We start from the raw sequence: 26,101 nt of genomic DNA on the forward strand, positions 1-26,101 counted from the left end.
CAAAGATAGAAAATCACTGGTGCCAACAATAGTCTCTTGGACTATCCAATTAAACCAACTAAGCTTGAGCACAGCTCAAACTTAGCAACAGGAATATGCTTTGTCATCATATCAGCAGGATTATCATGAGTACTAATCTTGCATATCTTCAGCTTACCTTCTTCAATCACATCACGCACAAAATGATACTTGATATATATGTGCTTAGTTCTCTCATGGAACATCTGATCTTTAGTGAGGTAAATTGCACTTTGACTGTCACAGTGCAAACTTATGCAAGATTCAACTCCACAAAGCTCAGCGTACAAACCTTTCAGCCAAATTAATTCTTTGCACGCTTCACAAATAGCCATATATTCTGCTTCAGTAGTAGACAAAGCAACAACTGACTATAAAGTAGCCCTCCAACTCACAGCACAACTGCCAACAGTAAACACATAACCTGTAAGTGATCTTCGCCTGTCCAGATCAGCAGCATAATCAGAATCCACGTAGCCAATAAGACCCTTATCAGTTCTTCCAAATTTTAAACAGGAATCTACAGCAGAGATGATTGTGACTAAACCATCATCACAAAGCTGATAATTTCCACAGGCCAGTTGTGAGCTGTATATCTAGTACAGTAGTAGCAATCATAGGGATGCAAGTTTGTTTATTATTTGGTGGACCTAGACTCATCCAATTGAACTTTTCCGGATTCCAAAAGATAAATGATATGAAAACTGTGCTAAAGCGAAAAAAGAACAGAGCTAGTATACGCAATAGTCCGTGACAGAAAGTGACGTTGACTTAATGCAGACTACGGCTGACATGGTCCTACTGAGTAAAGCAACTAGCCAGCCAACTAGGACTGGTAGTCTCCTGCCTTTTGGTTCAAAAAAAAAGCTACAGAGAAAACGAACAGCAACGACGACGACGACTCTCTCTCTCTCTCTCTGATAACAGACGACTATTTTTGCCATCGGCGACGGTCTTAGACGCGTTAAAATATTATTTAGTCCCTTCTCTCTTTTTTTTGGGAAATTTTATATAGTCCCTTTCGTATGCACTGCTGCATTATTTGCTATGCTATAGAGCAAATATTAGCCACTTACAAGTCAACAAGACCAAAAGCCACTTGTTTGACTCTCGCTGACTGGCTGTGCGCAGGTGATAGATATATATGACTCCAACGACGCACAGCAGCACATCTATCTTTTGTGAATTTGTAGCCAACTAGCCATGGCCTTGAGAGGTGTTAGCAATTTCGCTACTACTACTACATTGGTCTCCTTCCTTCTCCATCTCCACCAGGGATACCACCACAGCCATCCTAGTGTCGCCTAACAGCGCCTTCTCATGCGGCTTCTACAAGGTGGGCGCCAATGTCTTCACCTTCTCCATCTGGTTCACCAGGTCAAACAGCAAGACCGTTGCCTGGACGGCCAACCTTGATGCCTCGGTCATCGGAAATGGCCCCAGGATTGTCTTCCAGAAGTTCGGGAGCTTAGAACTCCTTGACTACTATGGCGCAGCCGTATGGAGCACCAACACAGCTCATGCTGAAAGTGCAGTGCTTCTTGACACAGGCAACCTTGTCATCATGGATCAAGGTGGCCGTCGCCTCTGGGAGAGCTTCGACTCGCCGACACACACACTTCTGCCATCACAGTTGATGACCACAAATACTAAGTTGGTATCTACATCTGGCAACGGTTTGCTCTCTTCAGGCTTCTACACCTTTTACTTTGATAGTAACTACACGTCGAGGATTATGTACAATAGAGATGAGATTAGCACTAAATATTGGCCTATACACAACCAATCGTGGGAGAAAGCTACGACCAGTAATATCAGGAACCAATACTGTGGTGTTGATGACAATGGCGCTTTTGTCGCTGGTGACCAGCTTAAAGTTGAAGCCTCTGATCTTGGTGAAGGTAAAATGACAAGGTTGACTCTGGATTATGATGGCAACCTTGGGGTGTACAGTCTAGACATGACCAGCGGCAATTGGTCCGTCTCTTGGATGTTGTTCACTCGGCTATGTGAAATACATGGCCTGTGTGGCGTAAACAGCCTATGCAGTTACAGACCAGAGCCTGAGTGTTCTTGTCTTGAAGGCTTTGAAGTGATCGACCCAAGAGACTTGAGCAAAGGGTGCAAGCGCAAGACAAATAGTGTAGCCAACAAGGAATTTACATTCCAAGAACTTCCTGGAACAGATTTCTGGGGGTACGAATTAAACTACAACATGTCAATGCCATTGGAGAACTGCTGGAAGATCTGCTCAGATAGTGTTAGTTGCCAAGCATTTGGTTACCGTGAGGGAACCGGTCAATGTTATCTTAAGAACTTGCTTTTCAGTGGCAAGGAATTCCCAGAACCCTACAATGATATATATCTGAAAGTTCCTGAGGCGACACTTTCATTGCCAGTATTTCCTTCTAGACAAAGCCCTGTCCGCGGAGTTCTTGAAAATGTGGCATCTTCTATAGCAATTCCTCCTCAGAAAGAGTTCAAGTATGGCTACTTCATTACTTGTGCATTGACACTGCTTGTTGTCGAAGTCATATTAATCTTAGTTGGGTTTTGGGTTATTCACAAATGGGGAAAAGGACCAGAGACTACAGATGTAGGAAGCATGATACTTTATGGCCAGTTCTGCAGGTTCAGCTACAAGGAGTTACAGAAAGCAACTAATTGTTTCCATGAAGAGCTGGGAAGTGGTGGGTCAGGAGTGGTTTACAAGGGAGTCCTCAGTGATGAAAGGAAGGTCGCAGTGAAGAATCTAAGTGATATTATCCAAGAAGAGCAAGAGTTCAGGTCTGAACTTAGTGTCATTGGAAGAATATATCATATGAATGTGGTGAGAATATGGGGGTTTTGTGCTGAGAAGACTCATAGGCTTTTGGTTTCTGAGTTTGTTGAGAATGGTTCTTTAGACAAGATTCTGTTTCATAATATGAACTTATCTCCTAGTCTGACATGGAGCCAAAGGTACAACACTGCACTCGGCGTAGCAAAAGGTCTAGCCTATCTCCACCATGAATGTCTTGAATGGATCGTGCATGGCGATGTCAAACCGGAGAACATACTGTTAGATGAAGACTTCCAGCCAAAACTTGCAGACTTTGGGTTGGTGAAACTATTAGGCCAAGGAGCCGGGGCACAAATGTTGTCAAGAGTTCATGGGACTAGAGGCTACATTGCACCTGAATGGGTTCTAAATCTTACAATCACTGGCAAGGTCGATGTTTACAGCTACGGAGTAGTGCTTCTTGAGTTAGTGATGGGTACTCGGGTTTCCAGTCAGGTGGTACAGGGTGAGGGCGAAGTGGAGGTGGAAATGACTGTTGGACACTACACCAAAATTCTTAAAGAGAAATTGGCAAGCAAAAATCAGTCATGGCTCCTGGAGTTCGTTGACTGCAGATTGAGTGGAGAGTTCAACTATTTACAAGCAGGAATGATGCTAAAGATAGCAGTTTCATGTGTGGAAGCGGAGAGGAGGAGAAGACCAAACATGAGCCATGTGGTTGAAACTCTGCTTTCACTAATGGATTAATATCTCGTGGCCTCAGACTGCTACTTTCACTAGTTAGGCGATGTGCTTATGTAAACAAAAGCAATGGTGTGCTATTGCACAGCAAAGTAAACAAGAGCTGGGATTAATGTCTAGTGATCTGAGACTGCCACTTTTACTAGTCAGGCAATGTACCTTTGTAATCGAAGTAATGGTGTGGAGTGTGCAAGCAAAGTAAACAATAGCTGCATTCCTATGTTATGCAATCTATGTATGATGCTGCAATTCTATTAACACCGAATAGTGCTGTTTCCTTTAGCTAGTTTGCCTACATACTTTGTTTTACAATGAAACACATCAGATCCCATTGTAACTTTACATTATATATTTCTTGAAGCAATAATTGGATCATAACAAGAAAGAATATTAACTCTATTGCAAAGAGATCATCACTAATAAGATGCCTCAGATGATATTATAATTCATTTTCATAACTTTGTCTATTGATCAAGGTAACAAACTAAATAAGTCAATCTAAACACACTATATTGATCCAAAAGTGCACAGATTGTTCAGAAGATCACCTTTGCTAGGTTGGCATTGGCCGAGCCCTGGAACATCGCTGCTGCCGATGCACTCAAGCATCATCTATCTTGTTGGAAGAAGGGAAGCTCAGATTCTTGAGATTGGGTCTTACAATTTTATGTATGTACAGATTCAGTCACAATTGTATTAACCATCAAGGGCCACTGATAGTATGCACTGGTTCATTTTTCAGTAATTGAACAGATACTTGGTGCATCAGGTGATAAGCAGACCCCAGTAGATATTTTTCGAGGGGGATTTCATTGCCGGCTGCTAGACGTTCTGCCATATATTTATGATTATAAGTTGGTCTGCAAGATGACCCACAAAAGATGATTTTTTCTAGCCACATGTTTAGAAAAGCTACATGCTCTTTTTCATCAACAATCGATCCATCCCCAATATAGTTCAGAATATAGCTTGCCCATCCTGTGCAGTCTGATATTTTGGCTAATTTCTTGTACCCAACACTTAAGAAATCATAGGGTTACATTAATCCTATTATTCTAAGGCCGGTCAACATGTAAATATCGACCAAAGTGATGGTCATTGGACCATGACAAAAAACAAAGGCATTCAAAGTGTTGGACCAAAAGTAAGATGCAGAAATCAGAAGTGAGTCATTCCTCTCCATTCCAGATTATGAGAGTGTTAGGCATTGATTCAAGTCATAAATTTTCCAATCTCTAGCCTTTTTCTCTGATACCCTATGAAACCAATCCCTCCATCCCTTAGGCATTTTGGGCTAGCTTCTAAAGGAAGTTTTGGTGTTCCAAGAAGACAAATCTACTATAGATTGTTTGAAGGGGATTTAGTTGGTTTCTTGATTGATGAAATCAGATGGATCAGGGTCACCCATGGGTTCAAAATAATAGGCATTAGGAACAACAGCTGATGGAATTAAAATTTCATTCCTCATTTCCTAGAAACCAGTTGGGACGAATTTAGGAAAAAGGAAAATACAGAGTAGTGGTTAACACTTGAAGGGTAGAAGTTTGAAGGCATACCTCAGGAACGTGGTCGCTGGTTGCCATTATAACCAAAATGGATCTGAATCTGAGGAAGGTTACTTGAACAACAGTTTGGTAGAACAGAGGATTTGCTAGGGTTAAGGCTTTGACAGTGGCGGCTTTGACTATTGAAGTTTGCTCTAGAAAAAAGAGGAAAGTAAGCAGGCCGAGCGAGCTAGAAATGATACTGCTGGGGTATTATATAGAATTTGGCCCGAGAGATCAGGAGCCATGCGTTTATTTTGGAATGAGCGGTTGCAACACGGTGAACAGATGAATAGGAATTTTGGAATAAAATCATTTTTATCCCAAAATTGGGGGCATGTATTTACATCAAAATTTGGGAAGAAGAACGCGGGAACTCGAAGCTTCCAGGATTGTGTCATCAAGGAATCGATTAGATGTAAATCAATATTAATTGATTTATATGTGATGTCAGAATCGGCTATTTTATGGATGACGTCAGCAGACGGCGTTAATGGGCTATACTTGAGTGGCACCAGGAAGATGTGTTGGACTATACAGATAAGGAAAATTGGGATCTAGGTTATTATTAAGTTAGGAAGTTTTCTTTTATTCCAAGAATTATAATAAGTCATATTTGAGTAGGATTCATGTTTAGGTTCCGGGTATAAATATTAGACTCTGGTTATTATAAAAAATGGATAAACATTCAATCAATACAATTTTTCTGGCTTTCGCCATTGCATTAGGAGTAGGAGTACTGTAGATCTCGATGAGTTCTTCAGCAAACAGGGCTGCATCGACTGATCGACATCCAGCTCACTTGTGAGTACCGTCACGACTTGTATTATGCTTGTAAAGCTGCATCAGCTGATTGATCTCTTATGAGCCATAATATAAGTTAGTTATCAATCTGTGTCGTAGTTTATAAGGCTATATCAGCTGATTGATCTCTTACGAATCATAATATAGATCAAAGTTATCGATCTTGTGTTAAATAACTTGTTGTTTAATATAATATCATCAGTTATCGAATCTGCTAAGATTAGTAAAATTTTCTTTGCTGTTTTTGGTTGATTCACCGGTTATCGATTTTGCTATAATTAATGCTTTATTAATTATAACAAAATCACCCGATTGAGATAGTGATAGATCGGCATTACATCATCTTAATAGATCGTCCTTTGATCTGGTCATGCTTTAAACCTTATAATTGATGGCTTGATTCTGCTAGATCGGCTGTTTTACCTTTATTCTAGTCAAACATAGTATGAATCCAAAGACATGTTTCAATCTTAAATAAACTCACTAGTTAATGAGATCTAATCTAATGACACTACCATAGCTGCATCGATCTGGTTGAACCTCACTGGTTAGACTTTAGATTAGAAGTTATTGATTAGTGGTCTTGTTCATGATCAAGATATGCACTCTGTTTGTTTGCTATGACTACATCGGCTATTTTAGCCGATTTGCCTATACTCTCATACTTATAGCATATTTTCATAAATCTGTTAACATATAGATGGTTTTATAGATTCTTTGACTTTAGTTTATTATCATTATCATAGCTGCATTGATCCGATCAAATCCCACTATTGATGATAATAGATTAGACTCAAAATTGTTTGGTGCAACACCGACATATTTCACCTTAAATTACTGATAAAATTTTCTATCCTTGTCAATTGCAGGTCAAATTGACTGGCACGTCGTTGGATTTTCAGAATCGGCTGGTTCTGTGTTGAAGCCAAGCAGATCTCTAGTCTTGTTCCACTCAGATTTTTCAGCTTACTGTGTGTTGATCACATCGCCACATTTTTGTGTCAACACTCTGCATGCGTGACCCACATCCATATATGTTGTGGGGCTGGTGATTTTCTTCTTTCTTTATTCCCAGACTCCACCACGCCAGCTAAGTGATTTCATTTCCTTGTTGCGGACGCCCTTAGGCCATCCCCAACAAGGACTGTAAATAGCTAGCTGACATGTGGAAATGAAATAGTAAAAAAATCAGTAGCCACATAGCCAACAGAGGTGGGTCAGGAAAGCAGTGGCTGTGCATTTTACGGGAAGATGTGCGAGTATGATAGAACCACCTAAAATAACACATTTTTGGAGGCACTCGTCTTCTACTAGACACTAAGCACCTAGAAAGGGAGCTACATCAAACAGTTCTGTCGAGCACACCCTAAGGGAGAACTCGAAACAATCCACGTTTTACATCTAGAATCTAATAATGAGTATGAGCTTACAATACTTAGTCCATTTCATACAACAAGAGTTCTTAGAAATTATTTATTACAATACCAGAGTTCAGAGTGCGATGATTAAATAGCGGAATGAAAATAAACATCTAGCAGAAATGATACAAGGATCCATCTGTGCCCACCAGAAGAATCCTCCACACAAGAGCTACTCCTCAAGTTACACCTGCAATAGGGGTAAATAAACCCTGAGTACATAATGTACCCGCAAGACTTACCCAACTAGTGAGAATAGTTTCCCGACTCTCAAGGATATGATAGGCAATATGGGTTTGCTGTTTTCTTTTGTTTGCGAAAAGCATTACTAATAGTTCATCCTTATAGTCAAGTTTTCTTAGCAGTCATGATTATTTCATTAGCTAACCATTCTAAGTAAGCACATATTCTACTTTCAAGCAAGGGTTGAGCAATCAGAATTATTTCACCATCTTTCATCTTTTAGTTCTTACTACGGTGCTAGACCATAGCCAAGTCATACCATCTCATGGAAACGGTGATTTATGAACCAATGTATCCTAGCTGGGTACCCCAAAACACACGCCCCGTTTGTACCCAAAGCACAAACAAGACCAACCCATTCTACTCCTATCATGGGTCCAAGTCCCCGTCCAAACTTAGACTCCAAGCCCCCACACTTGAGACCCGATCTCAGTATGGTGCTTAGACCTCCACTTTTCCCCGCCTCCAATCAGTCGGTCTAGAAATAGCCAAAACCTACGACAAGAGCGTAACAAGCCTTCTCGCTCCCATAAGCAGGTATGTGCTCAGGATAATAAGTCTATGACCTGACTACCATTCATAGCAACGGACGGTCCTTAATCAACATGAATAGGGAAAACAGTGTAACCAAGCTAAGCCCCGTTGACCGCGAGACACAACCTATTACACCCACCAATACCTACACCATATCCCTGTCCGGTCTCCATTTTTTCTTTCATCATTTTATCATGAGAGTAATTATAATAATCACCTATTATGAGTAACGGCAGGTTACTCACGCTATCAAAAACCTAAGCATAGTAGCTACCCAAACCTGTACTAGTAAGACTCTTAGGACATATATATTTATGCATGTGGTTTTCATAAAATTTCTATAACATAATGCACATAACATATATAAACAGTGATTATAAAAAATAAAGGGTTATGCACCGAGGCTTGCCTTGGGCACACACGGTGTCAGCTGAGTCAGTCAGTGACGGTTCCAGAACCTCCTACACGAGAATCTCCTCCTCGTACTCCTCGACGATCTCCTTGAACTCGTGATCGCCGGTGGTCACTATCTCCACCAACTCGTTCTCTACATACATGCGATGATGATGCAATACTTAGTATTTATGCAATAGCAACTTTTAAAATAAGAATACGCATACTAAGCCACTAAGTTAGCTCTAATGATTAAGATACTAAGCTAACTACCATTTTCATCAAGCAAGGTGTTGGATTCAACTAACAAACATCTAGCTTCACAAATGAAGGATATATCTTTATTTCTACTAATGATTTAATATATATTTAAAACAAAGAGCATTTAACTACCTTAATGCTTAGTCTATTCGAAAGCTACAAAAATTATAGTGAGCTCATAATAATACAATGAAGCAACTATAAAAATTTCAGGACTAAAGCTATCACTAATTTACCACAAAAATTCCTACAATAATTCTCCTAACAATATTAAATATTTTCAATTGATTTAATAGCTCCTGGTATCAATATGTTCATATATGAACTAAATAGACTAATCGATAGAGCACAATTTTAGGAACCTACCAAAATTTGTTTCATAATTTTTGGATACCTACATGATTTTATATGATTTACCAAAGATCAGCTCAAGAATTAAATTAGAAAATTATTTCTAATTCCTTAGGAAAACAAAACCGAAATCTCCTGCGCGGTACACACATGCGTCCCACACGACAAAGTGCGTGTACGGTGGCCCGCAGGCGCGGCCCACGTGAGACGGCCCGCGTCGAGGAATCCCGCGTGCGTGGAAGACTTTGCAAAAGAGACCTCGAACTCCTCCCAATTTACAATTAAGTACTAACACTATTTTCTCCTATCTTAGAACTTCTCACTTAACCCCCTATCCTTTCCCTAATTCACCAGCATGCACCCCCTGCGACCTAGCGCACGGCAGCGCGGCGGCCGATGACATAGCGCGGCTACGTCGGGCACCAGGGACCTATGACCGACCACCTAACGGGCCGGTCACCATCTTCAACCTGAGCGGCTATGTTAATCAGTGGTGCGGGGTGACACGATTGACTGGGGAAGGTTGCAGCGGCGCGCGGCCATCCGTGATGGCAGCGCAGCTGCCTCGACGATCTAGAGCACCTAAGAACCTAACTGGCTAGCGAGGGAGCATCAGTAGACCATCGTGGACCTAGCTGAGGTGATGGTTGTGGTAGAGGATGGCGGAGGAGGGCTAGCCACATACGGTCGAGCCATGTGGTGATGCACCATGGTGGCACGATCATGTCAGCAACAACGGGGAGGCGGCAACAGTTCTGCTGACATGCGCAAGGTGGAGAGGGAGGCAAGGCAAATCTAGTGGTGCAAGTGAATTGGCTTGGGAGGGCCAGTAGGAGGGCTGCCCACATCCACAGCCAAACTCGGCCTTATCGGCGCGGCGGTGGGCAAAACTCTAAATTGGAGCTTGGTCGTGCTTGCTTCAAGGCTGGGCGGGGGTCGGGGGTTAGGTGGCTTAATGGAGAATCCAGGGACGTGATGAATCAAGCGATGGTGACTCAACCACGCTGAATTAAGCAAGTAGGGTCGGCCGGTCGTGGTGGCAGAGAGGGAGAGGCAGGTCTGGCTCGGCTCATCCTCGCCTTGGTGGCAAGCGGCCGGCCAGACCCAAGGCAGCGTCTACGCACCCGCTACGTGACAACATGGTCAGACCACATGCGCACGCGTAGAGGCATGTGGGGACGCACTATGCGTGACCGCAGCGCCTTTAAGGAGAGGCGACGACGTGTGGCAGCCGGGGCAGCCCATGTGCATGTGAGGACAAGGCGAGCGGTAGCATAGCACACCATTGCAGTGGCGTTGGTAGCGGCAATGCGAGGTAGGGCAGCAGTGCGGACGCTACGACAAGGTGATGGGGCTGGTAGAGGTTTCATCGCGGCGCAGGGCGGGGCAGGTGGAAGCAATGGTGGATCCATGCGGTGGGGCCGTAGCCAGGCCAGAAGCAGCCACGGCCGGCCACACACGGCAGCGCGTGCACACGCGACCAGCATAGTGACGCTGAGCCATCGAGCCTGGTGATTGTGTCCACCCGGCGAGCTAGCCCAAGAACGTGTCATGCATGAATTTTAAAGCATCGATAACAACTAAACGGTTGAGGTTGACACTAAACCGCCTTCACTATGCTAAAAATGGCCTATAAGGCTACCAATCCAAGCTAAAACAAGACACCACCTCTTAACCCAATCTCTCAAAATAATTTGTTAAACATAGCAATGTCTAGCTGTTGACAAACTTGGAAAATTTCTAAGTTTTTGAGCTGAACTTGATTTCAATTTGCAATTCCTAGGCTAGTAGAAATATTAGTTAGTAATATCATTTTTCAACAACAAGTATTTCACTATCATCTACAAACTTTAAATTCCAAACTTTATTTAAGTGCCACATATATGTTCTATAGCATTTTTGTTCAATAAAATTTACTTTTAAACCCTACTTGATATACATGAGCTATTGAATCCACTTTTGTTTAACATTTTTATTAGTTATTTTAGGTTATAAGAAATTGATCGACATACTTTATCACATACACTAACACATAAACATGATGCTCATGACATGTTTCAGTAAATAATTTAGGGTGTAACACCGAGGATGTTACAGTGAGCTAGCAACGAGTTTCTCGTTAGCGATTAGTATTTTTACGTTTCTTTCTCCTCCACATCACAGAACAGCTAGCTCCGAGCTATCTGTTGGGGACACCCTTAGCGCCACGAGATCTGCGGACTGTAGGGTCACCATGGAACCTAGCTACGAGGGATGGGACCACGTCCGCCATGAGCCCCGAGATGAGGGGGCAGTGGGACCGACGAAGCGCACACCGCGGCCAGGAGGGAAACACGGCTGAGGAAAACAAGGGGATCCGACAGGTAAGGAAAGGGGTTGAGGGAATAGACGGCAACAACGATGCCATCGACGGTGGTGAACGGGAAGAGTTTGAGAGCGCACGGAAGGGCTACGAGCCTTTTTGCAAATCTTTGCATTTATTAATGCAATCTTTTTTAGAGCGGCCATCCGGACTGAAGCGACGCCCGCGTCGTGCCCACCGCTCCTTCTCCCTAGATCCCCCTGACCTCTTCTCTCTTTCCGTGAGTCCGATCGAGACCTCCTCTGTCACACACGCCAACGAGAAACGCTGCATCGTTACTCCTTCCCCCTAACCCACTCCTCTCTTTCTCTCCGCACGGGCGAGACCCGAGAGCCGGGATGAGGACGAGCACACCCAGTCCGCATGACACTAGTGTGCCCCATCCGCTGGCCCCTGGCTTGCCGTGCCCCATGGACTCTCTGAATATACCTCTAAAATATGAAACACTTGAATGCAACATACGTCTGAAGGAGATGAAACATTTAGAACATATAAATGCAACATATGTGTGAAATATATGCAACATCCAGATAAAACACTTGTAACTTGCAACATAGAAACACTTAGTGCAACACAAGACTGAAACAGTTGAAACATTTGAAACATACTCTTGCAACATATGCGTAAAACATATGCAACATCCAAATCAAAACGCTTGCAACAACAGATGAAACATTTTTGAACAAAATTTTGTAACATGCCTCTGAAACATTTGCAACATCCCGATCTACTTTTGCAAGATACATATAAAATATTTGTAACATATCTCTAAAACATCTAAAACACTTAAACACATAGCTTGCAACATGTGTTTTTATCACATCGCAACATCTCCTTGCTGCTTGGGGAAATAAAGGCTCATCGGCGTGTGGAGTTCACCGGAGGCAACGGTCCGGCGGCGCTTGTAGGCAGTAGGCTAGTGGCAGCGGCTGAGTGACGCGGTAGGGAGGCAGCAGCAGCCGCGCGCCGAGACTGGGAGAGGGCAGCCATGTGCAACACCTGGTAGGGCTGGCAGTCGAGCGCTGCATGCAGGAGCAAAGCCGAGCGAGGCATGCGGGAGTGATTTTTTTAGAAACGGACGAGCAGATAATGAAGAGGGTCGTTGAATGAGTGGCGCTTGCGGGAGTGAGCAGAGAGAGGCGTACGAATGGACGGACGTCTTAATTGTATTATTATCGTTTATCAAAGCTAGGATTGTGATTAATAGTTGTGATCATTCTAGGGGTGTCATGAAAAATATTTGGATCGTAATTATTAATCGTCATCGAGGTTTTTGTCCAATTTCTCTTTAAAATGGAGGAATCTAATCCTAGTTTATTTAAATGATTTTTGTCTATTAGTAAAATTATTAAGATTAAATATTTGTAATGACAACTCTCTATATGTGTTTAATTTTCTTTGAACTTATATATGTGCAACAAGTACTTTTTTTGGGAATAATAAGTACTTTTTTATTGATATGTCCACAAATAATTTCACATCAAAAGGATATAATAAAGGGCCATTTAATTTTTTTTTGGTTAAAGAGAGAAATGCCGATCGGACAAAACAATAAAATAAAAGAGAAAAGGCAGTGTGCTCATGATTTGTGTTTTTTTTCGAGGACACGACATCACGCGCTGCTCGTGATTTATGTGGCTAGCTTATCAACTAGCCACATTTAAGCCAAAGCTAGGTGACTGATTTTGACATCTAAGGCAAAGCTAGGCGACTGATTTTGGGCTTATTTGGTTGTGTTTGGATCTAGTGACTAAAAATTAGGAGATGTGTCGGAGGATATTGTATTGGATGTTCGGATATTAATAAAAAAATAAATTACATAATCCGTCAGTACTCCACGAGACGAATTTTTTAAGTCTAATTAGTCCGTCATTAGCACATATTTACTATAGCAAAACATTGTCAAATCATGAACTAATTAAGCTTAAAAGATTCATCTCGCAAATTAGTTGCAAACTATGCAATTAGTTTCGTAATTAGTCTATATTTAATATTTCACATATATATCCAAATATTTGATGAGACAACGACTAAAATTTAGGAGGGGCAACCCAACGCCACCCTGATAAAGGGCATGGCGGGCATTGCCTGGGGCGTTGCCCTTTTCCAGCCACCATCCAAACAGCCATGTGTCTGCCTGGGCGACGAACGGATGCCTGGCCCAATCACGTTCCGAGGACACCAACCAAACGTGTCGCGGGGAAGGTATAGGCAGAGTTTTAATTAGAGGGTGTTTGTTCGAGCTACTAAATTTTAGTAGCTAATAAATGATTTAGTTATTTTTAGTAACTCCAGAGTTAATAGAGAGAACTAAAGTCCTTTTAGTAGCTTTTAACCATATCGTTTGGTTAAAAAATTACTAAAGTAATTAAAAACTACTAAATTTAGTAGCTACTAGACGAACCAAACATGCACTTAAGCAAGTTTGGTCCAAACACGCCTGTATAGCTAAGCTAGTATTGGCAACAAGATGAACAGATCGCATCTCTTTTGATTTATTCGTCACTCCTTAACAAAGGAATGGTCTGCGACACACAACGGAGATGAAACTTCACACGGTACATGTACGGTAACTACAGTGATATACCCGCAGGACATCCTGGAAAGAAATAGTCCCTGCTTGTCTACCTAGTACTGCCTAGTATACATGCTACTATACTTGTAGAAATAAATAATTACACAAAAGTTAGGCACGGACTCGTGCACTGCCGTGCTGGACGGGTTGAGCTAACCACCGGTATACAATATCTAAGCTACAGAGCTATGGTGGTGGATAGTTTTAACGAGCAACTGCAATGAGATGAACAATGCAAATCGCGTCTTTGTGTATCGCATTCATTCCATGCTCCATTCAGGCAAAGGTGAAGCAGCGAAGGAATGGCTCTGGCACGAGAATCGGCCGATGTTTTTCTACGGTTGATAAGCCGGCTAACGTTGTTTTATTATGAGAGAAAAACACTATATCATGACTGATAAGCTGAAACGAACGGGGCCGAAGACAACGACTTCATTAGATACAGTCTGTACAGAGCAGTTCTTGCACCCCACTGTCATTGTCAGCTCACATTCGACATTCACGTCCTGGACGGGTTCAACCGTTCAAGGATGTTGTAAAAAAAACATTTAGCCCTTGTTTAGTTTTAAAAAAAATTCAAAAAGTGCTACAGTACCCATCACATCGAATCTTGCGATACGTGCATGGAGCATTAAATGTAGACAAAAATAAAAACTAATTGCACAGTTTGATTGAAAATTACGAGACGAACGTTTTGAGCCTAATTAGTCCATAATTGAACACTAATTGCCAAATAAAAACAAAAGTGCTACAGCAGCCCAAATTCCAAAATCCAGCCAACTAAACACGCGCTTAAGGATTGGGCGCCTAGTCTCTTTCCTACCTGGTACTGACGTAGGGCCTGCTTGGTTGCTTTTTTTTAGCCTCTACTCTGGGTACAACTGTAGAATCTGTTTATGTACGAACACACACCTACACACACCCTACACACACCACGTGTACATAATCAGATCTACAACTACATGCAGATAGAAAGATCGCGTCCTTCTTGAGATCACCAGAACCATCTACGGCTCCGTAGACGACGGGCGCGTCGCAATCTCTTTGTGGTTCCACGCGATAGAGGCTGTAGAATTTATTTGGGAATAAATCTCGGTGAGAGACATGAGTCGAATCCAGGATTCGAACTAACGCCGGCAGCGAGCACACCTAGCTCAGCTAGCCACCCGAACCTAGTTCGGTTCTCTGGTTGCTAAAATTTGGCAAGCTAAAAGTTGAGCAAAAACATTAACATAGATTTGACAAGCCAAATGTGAGACTTTCGTAAGTTTTAGTAGTAAATTAAATACAAGTTAAAATCATAGCTTGCCAAATTACTGGCTTGACAAATTTTGAAAGTGATCCCTTGATGAGCATATATGACCCTCTGCCACACGGTTTGCTTGTTCACACTTGCCAAGTAGCCATGGCCCTCCATTCCCATCAGATTCATCTCCTCCTTCCTTCTGGTGTTCTCCATTGCTGTCGCGAAAGAACAAAACTACCTCGCTAAAGGGTCCACCGTCTGCACCGAGGATGACACCACCACCATCCTGGTGTCACCCAATGGCACCTTCTCCTGTGGCTTCTACAAGGTGGCCACCAACGCCTTCACCTTCTCCATCTGGTTCTCCAACTCAGCTGACAAGACCATGGACTGGACTGCCAACCATGACGCTCCGGTGAACGGCAAGGGCTCCAGGCTCAAATTCCAAAAGGACGGGGGGCTGGAGCTTCTGGACTACAATGGTACCATTGTATGAAGCACCAGCACAACTTCGACTCCTGCCGACCGTGCAATGCTTCTCGACAGTGACAACCTAGCTGTCATGAACCCAGATCACCTCTCGAATAGCTTCGACTCACCAACCGACACGCTCCTGCCATGGCAACCGATGACTTCGAGCACTAGGTTGGTATCTGCATATGCCAAGGGTTTGCCCTATTCAGGCTTCTACACATTTTACTTTGACAATACCAATGTTCTAAGTCTTATATACAATGGCCCTCGAGTTAGTAGTGTATATTGGCCTAATCCATTCTACAAACCATGGGCAAATAAAAGGAGTACTTATAACAGCAGCCACTATGGAGTTCTTGACTATAAAGGCCGATTTGTTGCTAGTGACAAGTTTGAATTTGAAGCTTCTGACCTTGGCCTAGAGGATGTCATGAGGAGGTTGACTCTTGACTATGATGGCAACCTGAGGCTTTATAGCCTAAATGCCACCAGTGGAAACAGGTCGGTCTCTTGGATGGCATTCATTCGACTCTGCGACATACATGGATTGTGCGGGGCCAACAGCCTCTGCGCATACAAACCAGAGCTTGAATCATGTTCATGCCTAGAAGGCTAACCAGGCGACTGGAGCAAAGGCTGATGGATATAATATTGGCTTTATTTAATAAATTAAATAAAACTCTATGGTACGTAACATTAAGCGTCGTATGGTTTAATACCATACGGAATTTTGATTGAACGTTGACTCGGCTTATATGGTTGAAAATTATTCATCTAAATTGAGAAGCTGAGAAAAGGATAAAGGCGTGCCACGCACGCGCGCCGCCGGCCGGGCCGTGGGCCGTGCCGTGGCGCGGCCTCCACATAATCACGGGGGTTACTCCCTTTGATGGTGGAGGCGAACTGATTGCGTCAGTTATCGTTCTTTTCGCTTCCGATTCTTCGTCTCCTGGAATTCTCCGCTGCCTCTCTCCCTTCCCGTCGCACCTATATATCCTTCCGATTCTCCGTCTCCTGAGATTCTCCGCTGCCTCTCTCCCTTCCCGTCGCACCTATATATCCGAGTCCTCCGTCAGTCCAGATCTCCGTCTTCCGCGACAGCTCCTGAGAGAAACCACATCTCAGCAGCCTTCTGGTTTCCGCGTCCCGTACCTCTGCGCACACGGAGGAGCGAGAGAGCAGGTGCCTCCGGAATCCTCGCCCGCTTGAGAACCTTGCACGGGGTGTGCGGCGATTAGGTTTTTGTGGAGCGATCATCTCCGTCTTCCACAACCGCTCCTGAGAGAAACCACATCTCAGTAGCTTTCTGGTTTCCCCGTTCCGTACCTCTACGCACACGGAGGAGCGGGAGAGCAGGTGCCTTCGGAACCCTCGCCCGCTTAAGAACCTTGCACGGGGTGTGCGGCGATTAGGTTTATGTGGAGCGATCCGCGACTGCTCGTCCACGTACGTCTTCTTCCTGGTGGTGATCGCTCTTGGATCCCGTCTTCTTCCTGGTGATTGCCTGCAGAACATCAAGGCGTCTTCTTCCTGGTGATTGCCTGCGGAACATCAAGGCGTTTTCTTCCTGGTGATCCGTTCATGGGACTGCACTGCGAACATCGTCCTACACCAACTGTGGTCCGCGACTTCGAGCAACGCACTATGTCGACTAGTGCGAATGGAGCCTCCCGTGCCCTCGGCATGGGACCCTCCGCTGGGTACAGTGTAATCTTTCTGATTACCTGTATTTATCTGTATGTCATATCTGCATCTCTGCATGCTGTAGCGTTCATTAGAGATATACATATGCACATATATGCCGTCATGAACCTGCTGATGTTATTTTTTTAGATTAAACTGATAATGAAAATGTCTAAATATCTAACAAAGGCTGCAAGCCCAAGATAAATATCACTGCTAACAATTTTTTTTCATTCAGGAAGCTTCAAGGAATAGATTTCTGAGGGTATGATGGCAACTACTCTAGTAAAATATCACTATGGAAGTGCAAGAAGATGTGCTCCGACGATAATTGCCGAGCTTTTGGTTATCGGCAGGGACTAGGCAATTTCTATCCTAAGGCCTTGCTTTTTAATGGCAAGAACTTTGCAGATCCATATCTAGATATCTATCTGAAAATACCCAAGGCTGTGACCTCTTCGCAGGAATCGCCTTCTAGGATAAACCATGCTTGTAGAAGTATTGAAAAAAAGCTTATCCTACATTGCAAATGTTCAACGGTGGCAACTCCAAGTTTAGATTTGGCTATTTCCTATCTTCAGCATTGACATTGCTTGTAATTGAGGTGACACTATTCATAGTTGGGTGTTGGGTCGTTTACAAATGGGAGAGAAGACCTGAGATTACAGACCAAGGCTACACAATAATTTCCAGCCAGTTCCGACGGTTCAGTTACAAGGAGATACAGAAGGCAACGAAGTGTTTCCAGGAAGAGCTTGGAAGTGGAGGATCAGGGGCAGTTTACAAGGGGGTGCTTGGTGACAAAAGGATTGTCGCAGTTAAGAAGCTAAATGATGTAGTCCACGGGGACCAAGAGTTTAGGTCAGAGCTAAGTGTCATTGGAAGAATCTATCATATGAATCTGGTGCGAATTTGGGGATTTTGTGCTGAGAAGAGTCACAGGCTCTTGATTTCTGAATTTGTTAAGAATGGCTCTTTAGACAGGATTCTGTTCGACAATCAGGACCTATCTCCTGTACTACAATGGAGCCAAAGGTACAGCATTGCACTAGGGGTAGCAAAAGGACTGGCGTATCTCCACCATGAATGCCTCGAATGGATCATTCATTGCGACGTTAAACCAGAGAACATACTGTTAGAACTTTGAGCCCAAGATTGCAGATTTTGGATTGGTAAAACTATTAGGTCGAGGAGCAGGAACACAAATGTTGTCAAGAGTTCACGGGACTAGGGGCTACATTGCACCAGAATGGGCTCTAAATCTTCCAATTACCGGCAAGGCTGATGTTTACAGCTATGGAGTAGTGCTTCTTGAGCTAGTGAAGGGGATGCGTGTATCCACTCGGCAAGTGGAAGGCGAGGCGGATGGGGAGGTGGAAATGGCTGTTAGATGCTCTGCCGAGATACTGAAGGAGAAATTGGCAAGAGAAGATCACTCATGGCTCCTCGAGTTTGTTGATTGTAGATTGGGTGGAGAATTCGATTATTCACAAGCAACCATGATGGTAAAGATTGCAGTGTCATGTGTGGAAGAGGAGAGGAGAAGACGACCAAGCATGAGCAATGTCGTTGAAGCTCTACTTACACTGGTGGAATAATGTCTAGTTCTGTTACTAACAGCTATCGTGTCATGTTGCTCAGAACATTACTGGGAGTCTTATGCAAATCTTTTGTGAAATATCTTGAGAGTGCTTTATATGAAATAAACTAGAGAATTATCATGTTAATATCTCCATAATGCTGTTGAAAGCTCCACTATTGTTAATATGGGCCAACAGGATACTTGTGTTTCACTTGGTTTAATTATTTGTATACTTCGGTCTATGTACACTTACACTATAAACCTTTGGAAATGCAGGGATCCTAACAAACTAGAAGATTGGATAAAGTTATACTTAAAAATACGGTAAAAACATCAAGAACATCAAGAATCTACACCACTAAGATGCATCTAGTGGTAGTCTAGTTTCTTTCTGTTTGATTCAGTAGCAGGCAATAAACTTTAGAACCCAGTATACATAAGAAATATCCAGCACTAGACAAACACACCATCCTTGACATGTTTCCCTGAGGCATTGGTCAAGTCCTAATCCTGGCCATAGTAAGGTCACAACTATACTATAAAAAAAAGGTCACAACTATAGACCTGCTCATTTTTTGTCTAACCTTTGTCCAATTCAAGGTACACATGCTACGTAGACAGTGTCATACCTAGGAAGATTATGCAAGATTCAATAGAAACAAGATTCCGGTCTTTGTTGATTACTTGCTCAATGCAGAGTTTATGCAAGTAACTGTCTGCAACATTGAACGCAATGGCTGAAATTTTTTTTGAACGCAATGGCAGGAGCTCTGCCTTTCACTTAAGATAGGGAAAGAGAGTTTATGTACAAGCAAAGACACTCCACATAAGGGTTTAAAGCCCCCCGAAGTAGGGATAAGAGGGAAACACACACCCCAAGGGAAAACAGTAGCTAAACATAAACGAGTGCTCTCTTCCTTTGCTCTATGTCTTCTTTTATCCTTGCGGCACCGTTTCTATCTCGTTGTTAAAAATGCTCCTATTTCTCTCTTTCCAAATATTCCAAAAGGTGTAGATTACTACCCCGTTTAGTCGTCAATGTTCAGATTTACATCGTAACTCTTGAGGTTGCGCCAGGAATCCTTTTCATTAGAAAAGGATGTCTGTAAGGCTAAGTAGACTGAAGAAAAGAGAAACAACAGGTATACTACGGCGATGGTCACTGTATGGGAAGAGGGAAGAACTGCAAACAACAAACATTTTGACAAATACTTGTGTGGCGGCTACAGAAGTACATAAAGGGTACTGGAGAAATTAGAGTTTATACAGAAACAAGTTTCAAAGACGTCCTGAACTGTGATCACATAGTCAACCGTCTGCTACATCTGGCCTTACCGTCCTCTACAGGTCATCCACCAATCAGTCCCATTCCCAGCTACTGGTACTCAAGTACATGCCACAGAAAGTCAGAGATAGAGGCCACTTGAAGCCGCCAGGGCACCTATTGGCTCTTATGCTATAAATGACTCGCCCATCTTTCCTCTGTGCACCTTTGCCAAGTAGCCATGGCCATGAGAGACCTCTGCATTTTCACCACATTTGTCTCCTTTCTTGTATCATTATCCTCTGTTTCTGTTGCAAACGACCAGAGCTACCTTGCTAGAGGCTCCTCCATCTCCACTCAGGATGTAACCACCGCCATCCTAGTGTCGCCTAATGGTGCCTTCACCTGTGGCTTCTACAAGGTGGCCACCAACGCCTTCACCTTTTCTATCTGGTTCTCCTGGGCATCTGGCAAGACTGTCTCCTGGACGGCTAACCGTGATGCTCCAGTCAATGGCAGGGGCTCCAAGCTCATCTTCCAGAAGAATGGAGGCTTGATCCTTGTGGACTATAATGGCATGGTCATATGGAGCACCAACACCACCGCATCTCGCAGTGATCGTGCAATGCTTCTCAATAGCGGCAACCTTGTTGTCATGGATACAGATGGGCATCACCTCTGGAGAAGCTTCGACTCACCAACTGATACACTTCTACCATTGCAGCCGATGACTCGAAATACTAAGTTGGTATCTGCTTCTGCTAGAGGTTTGCTCTATTCAGGCTTCTATGCCTTCTACTTCGCCAGTAACAACATCCTAACTCTTATTTACAATGGTCCTGAGACTAGTAGCATATATTGGCCAGATCCATTCTACCTGCCATGGGATAATGGTAGGACTACCTATAATAGTACCCGGTATGGGGTCCTTGACCAGACAGGACGGTTTGTGGCAAGTGACCAGCTTGAATTTGAAGCTTCTGATCTCGGCAATGAGATGATGAGGAGATTGACTCTTGACTATGATGGTAACCTTAGGTTGTATAGCCTAAACATAACCACTGGCAGTTGGTCAGTCTCTTGGATGGCATTCCCTCGAGTGTGCAATATACATGGACTGTGTGGAGCAAACAGTCTGTGCAAATACAGACCGGAGCTAGAGTCATGTTCTTGCCTTGAAGGATTTGAGATGATTGAACCAAGTGACTGGAGCAAAGGTTGCAGGCGCAAGACTAATACCATGCCCTTTTCATTTAGGAAGCTTCCTGGAACGGACTTATGGGGCTATGACTTAAACTATTCTAAACTGGCGCCATGGTGGATGTGCAGGGATATGTGCTTGAACAATACCAACTGCGAAGCTTTTGGTTACCGGAAGGGAACAGGCGAATGTTATCCAAAGGCATTTCTTTTCAACGGCAGGAACTTCGCAGATCCTTACAATGATATCTATCTGAAAACTCCAATGGCAGTATGGTCTTCACCAGAATTGGCTCCTAGACCAAGACATGTTTGCAAAGTTACTGAAAAGGAAGCATACCCCTCATCACAAATGTTCGTGGGTGACAATTCCAGTTTCAAGTTTGGATACTTCCTATCTTCTGCATTGACATTGCTTGTCATTGAAGTGACTTTAATCATAGTAGGCTGTTGGATTGTTAACAAATGGGAGAGAAGACCAGAGACTATGGATGAAGGTTACATGATCATTTCCAGCCTGTTCCAAAGGTTCAGCTACAAGGAGTTAGAGAGGGCAACCAAGTGTTTCCAAGAAGAGCTCGGAAGTGGCACATCAGGAGCGGTTTACAAGGGAGTCCTTGATGATGAAAGGGAGGTCGCAGTGAAGAAGCTAAGTGATATGATGCAAGGAGAACAAGAGTTCAGATCTGAGCTCAGCATCATTGGAAGAATATATCATATGAATCTGGTAAGAATTTGGGGCTTCTGTGCTGAGCAAACTCACAAGCTATTGGTTTCCGAGTTTGTTGAAAATGGTTCGTTAGACAGATTTCTGTTTGATTATCAGGACTTGACTTATGTGCTGCAATGGAGCCAAAGGTACAATATCGCACTTGGAGTGGCAAAAGGACTGGCATATCTCCATCATGAATGGATCGTGCATTGTGATGTTGAACCAGAGAACATATTGTTAGATAAAGAATTCGAACCAAAAATTGCAGATTTTGGATTGGTTAAAGTACTAAGTCGAGGAGCAGGAGCACAGATGCTGTCAAGGGTGCATGGGACTAGAGGGTACATCGCACCAGAGTGGTCTCTAAATCTTCCAATAACAGGGAAGGCTGATGTTTACAGCTATGGTGTAGTGCTCCTCGAGTTAGTAAAAGGGATTCGGGTTTCCAGTTGGGTAATTGAGGGCGAGGAGGTGGTCGAAATGTCTATCCGATGCTCTGCTGAGATTCTCAAAGAGAAATTGGCAACCCAAGATCCGTCATGGCTCCTGGAGTTTGTTGACTGCAGACTGAATGGAGAATTCAACTACTTACAAGCAGCCACGATGTTAAAGATAGCGGTGTCATGCGTGGAAGAGGAGAGGAGCAAAAGACCTAGCATGAACCATATCCTTAAAACTCTGCTTTCACTAGTGGAATAGTGTTGCATAATTTAGCTAGTTTTTTCTTCTACCAAGCTGATGTGCATACTGTGATAGTGGACAGGTGAATAAAATAATAGTGGCGTGCTGTAGCACAAAATGGTTAAATGGAGCCATGTCTTGGGGCAACTTTAATGAAGTGTATCCAAACTCCTTCAGGAGCTTCAGTATACATATTTATATAATTTGTTCTACACAAAATGTATCCAGTTGAAATGCTATTTGGTGTAGAAATGCTTACAGTTGGATTTCAACAACTAGATGAGTGCATACAGTCATGATGAGTCAACACTCGAAATATTCACTCGAAACATGTGTCAAGTGACAGTCTAATTTCTTTCTTCATTCATTGAGCAAGCAACTAACTGAAGAGTGACAAATCCAATTGAATCAAAATATTCACCACTATACAAACTATATATGATTAAAAAGAATCGACAATGACAGGAATTGTGAAACAATCATCATCACTAGTCAGGCGCTCGCAGGTCCTTCATTGTTGCTGCCAATGCGGTCCGCAACGCCAATGCACGACCATCAACCTCGAGTCCTTCTGCTCCGGCACCGGCGTCATCTCTTTGGCTGTGCATTTCCCCCAAATCACTCTCTGCCTCCTCAACATCCGGCGCCAATGCAGAGTAATCCTCCCTAGTCAGCAAAACATTGTGAAGCATTGCACATGTCCCAATGCACGCCACAGCTGCCCGAGAGCTTTCCTCCTCACGGAGCCTAGCGATGGCTCCCCATCCCATCAAGCTCCGGATAGCACGCCTCACCGGGCGGCACATTGCCCTGTGCGCAGCATTGAACTCCGCCTCAGGGGAGCCAGGCACCACTGGCCCTGGGAACGGCACCATGAGCCAGGGCAGCAGCGGGTACCCACCCCCATCCCCAACCAGGTACTGCTGAGAGTCAAGCAACTTCCCCTGCTCGATCTCCTGATACAGCGAGGAGAGCCTGAGCACCTCGAGGTCCGTGCGGTCGCCGCGGAATCCCGCGGCGAGCGAGAGCACGCGGGAGGAGGCGCCCGCCACGAGCTGCGCGGCGAGCGGGCCGGTAGGGCCGGCGAAGCGCGCGCAGCAGAGCGCGCCGCGGCAGGAGGGGAGCGGGGCGGAATAGGCGCTGGTTGGGTCGGAGGGGAAGGCGAGCCAGAACCGGAAGTTGGCGAGGAGCACGCGGCGGAGGCGGCGGGAGGCGGCGCGGGGGGCGGAGGGCGGGACGCGGAAGAGCGCCGCGAGCGCCGGGTAGGGCAGGCCCGACGCGAGGCGGGCGAGCGCGAGCGCGAGGAGCACCGGGGACGGGAGGGAGGGGTGGGAGAGGAGCGGGTCAAGCAGGCCCGAGAGGAAGTGGAAGGTAGGCGCCGAGACCCGGAACGCGAGCGGGTAGTCGTCCAGGCTCGTGGGCGGCAGCGGCAGGGGCGCCGGCGCCGGCGGTGGCGTCTCCCGCTCCGGGGCCGCGGCGGGTGTCGCCTGGGCCGGGGCCGGGGTGGGGTCGGGGTCGGTCGCTTCGGCGTCCGAGGCGGAGCCGGCCTCGTCGCGGCGCAGGCGTTTGCGCGCGCGGGCGGTGGGGCCGAGGAGGACGAGGAGCGCGGCGGCCGAGTGGGCGGTGAGGAGGAGGGGTGGCGGGGTCGTCATGGAGGGGAGAGGCGGGGGCGCATGGTGCTGGTGGTGGTGGTGGTGCGGGAGTGGTTGCGCCGTCGGTGTTGCGAAATACGGGAGGATTTCGTAGGCGAACGCAGTGATGCGACACCGATCGATGCCGCTTCCGTGCACGGGTCGCGTATGGGACCGGGAGGGATCGATTTTTTTTCGTTTTGGCTGTCGTGCTTCTACTTTTTTTTAAAAAAAATCCACCCTTTATTAGCTCAGGATTGAATTACAAACACCATTTGGGTGACGATAAAAACCAGACGTGTCTCCCAAGAGACATGGATATAGAGCTCCTAGCTAATATATGCGCATCCACATTTAAACTTCTTCGTTCATGGATGAACTCCACATAGGGGAAGGTTGCTCTCCTTGTCTTGATCTCCTTCACTATTGCCCTGTATAGCTCTATTCCCTCTTCATGGATATTCTTCACTGCATTGATACAGTCGCAAGCCACCCTAACCTTGTGCAGTAGCAGGTCCGATGCCAACGCCAAACCCTCCCGGCAAGCTATCCTTTCCACTACTTCCGGGCTGGTTATGCCTTCCAATACTAGCACTGATGCTCCCAAAAATTCTCTGCTTCATCTCTCGCCACTGCAGCTGCGGCAGAAAGATCAGAGGTCTTTGCCATTGCAGCATCAACATTTATTTTTTGCAAGACCAGGCAGTGGGGCTAGCCATCTCGATGACGACGCTGGCAGTCCGCCCGCACTGCTCCCCAGAGTCGGCTTGGTCACCATGAGCTCTTCCAGATACCTCTCCACAAAGAAGTGTGTGGACAAGGGGCTTTAAAAAACATTCTCGTGAATCACCGATCGCCTCATGCCAAATCGCCCACAAGCGGATCATGGCCCGTGTGATTGCCTCATGAGACAAAATCTTCCACACTTACGCTAACCATGCTCTCGCATCTCCTTCACTGATCATACATATTGCTCCAGCGATCTCATCTCGCTCCAACGCCCAGACGGCCTTCGCCATATGACACTCCAGGAGGGAGTGTTTCCAGGAATCCAGGCCACCGCAAACACTGCACCGGCTGTTGTCCACCATGTTTCTCCGATGTGTTGTGCTTCTACTTAGTTCCACGGTTCCGGCCTTGGGCCGGTGTGCCGGACTGCCGGTTGGGCGGCTGCGTGGTTCGAGTTCAAGTACAGTTGGCCCTTGAGGAATCCATGGGCGTGTTTGATTTCGGACCCGGAGGCCTGGCTGAGTGCGTGGGCTGCAACTTCACATGTTTGATTTGCTATTCCTGTTTCTCAGCCTGGCTCGTACGGCCTTCAAAGCACCCAAATGGGTGACTCCCAGGAAATAAAATGGGGGTTCATATTTTTTTGGTGCTTTTAGATGCCCTTAGATGCTAAATAACTGATGAGTTGGGCATCGTCGCTATTCTTTTGTGTTTTGAGATTCATCATGTTTCATTCACCTAAAAATAGGGGGCATATGTTGACACGCAAAATTGTGCCAACATGGAATGCGATGTAGACCAAAGTTTCTGACATAAAAAACGCGCCGAAAAATATTTGGAACAATATAATTCAAGCCACAAAAAGGAGCAAAA

The 26,101-nt window shown here is 44.8% G+C and overlaps 3 protein-coding genes and 1 pseudogene across 3 annotated transcripts; 3 read left to right on the forward strand and 1 right to left on the reverse strand.

Moving 5' to 3' along the window:
* The first annotated feature begins 1,237 nt into the window (after positions 1–1,237).
* LOC136523063 (putative receptor protein kinase ZmPK1) lies at positions 1,238–3,594 on the forward strand. The gene has a single exon (XM_066516841.1). It carries the CDS (start codon positions 1,583–1,585, stop codon positions 3,545–3,547), a length of 1,965 nt encoding a protein of 654 aa, XP_066372938.1. The 5' UTR covers positions 1,238–1,582; the 3' UTR covers positions 3,548–3,594.
* Positions 3,595–13,525: 9,931 nt separating this feature from the next.
* On the forward strand, positions 13,526–19,027 carry LOC136523539 (putative receptor protein kinase ZmPK1; annotated as a pseudogene).
* A 1,489-nt stretch (positions 19,028–20,516) lies between these two features.
* LOC136521527 (putative receptor protein kinase ZmPK1) lies at positions 20,517–23,087 on the forward strand. Its single transcript, XM_066515273.1, has one exon. It carries the CDS (start codon positions 20,517–20,519, stop codon positions 22,884–22,886), a length of 2,370 nt encoding a protein of 789 aa, XP_066371370.1. The 3' UTR covers positions 22,887–23,087.
* A 150-nt stretch (positions 23,088–23,237) lies between these two features.
* LOC136521529 (protein ALP1-like) lies at positions 23,238–24,561 on the reverse strand. The gene has a single exon (XM_066515274.1). The coding sequence runs from the start codon at positions 24,518–24,520 to the stop codon at positions 23,357–23,359; it is 1,164 nt and encodes a 387-aa protein (XP_066371371.1). The 5' UTR covers positions 24,521–24,561; the 3' UTR covers positions 23,238–23,356.
* Between the last annotated feature and the right edge of the window lie 1,540 nt (positions 24,562–26,101).

The sequence above is a fragment of the Miscanthus floridulus genome, chromosome 18 (assembly GCF_019320115.1).
Source record: "Miscanthus floridulus cultivar M001 chromosome 18, ASM1932011v1, whole genome shotgun sequence".
NCBI lineage: Eukaryota > Viridiplantae > Streptophyta > Magnoliopsida > Poales > Poaceae > Miscanthus > Miscanthus floridulus.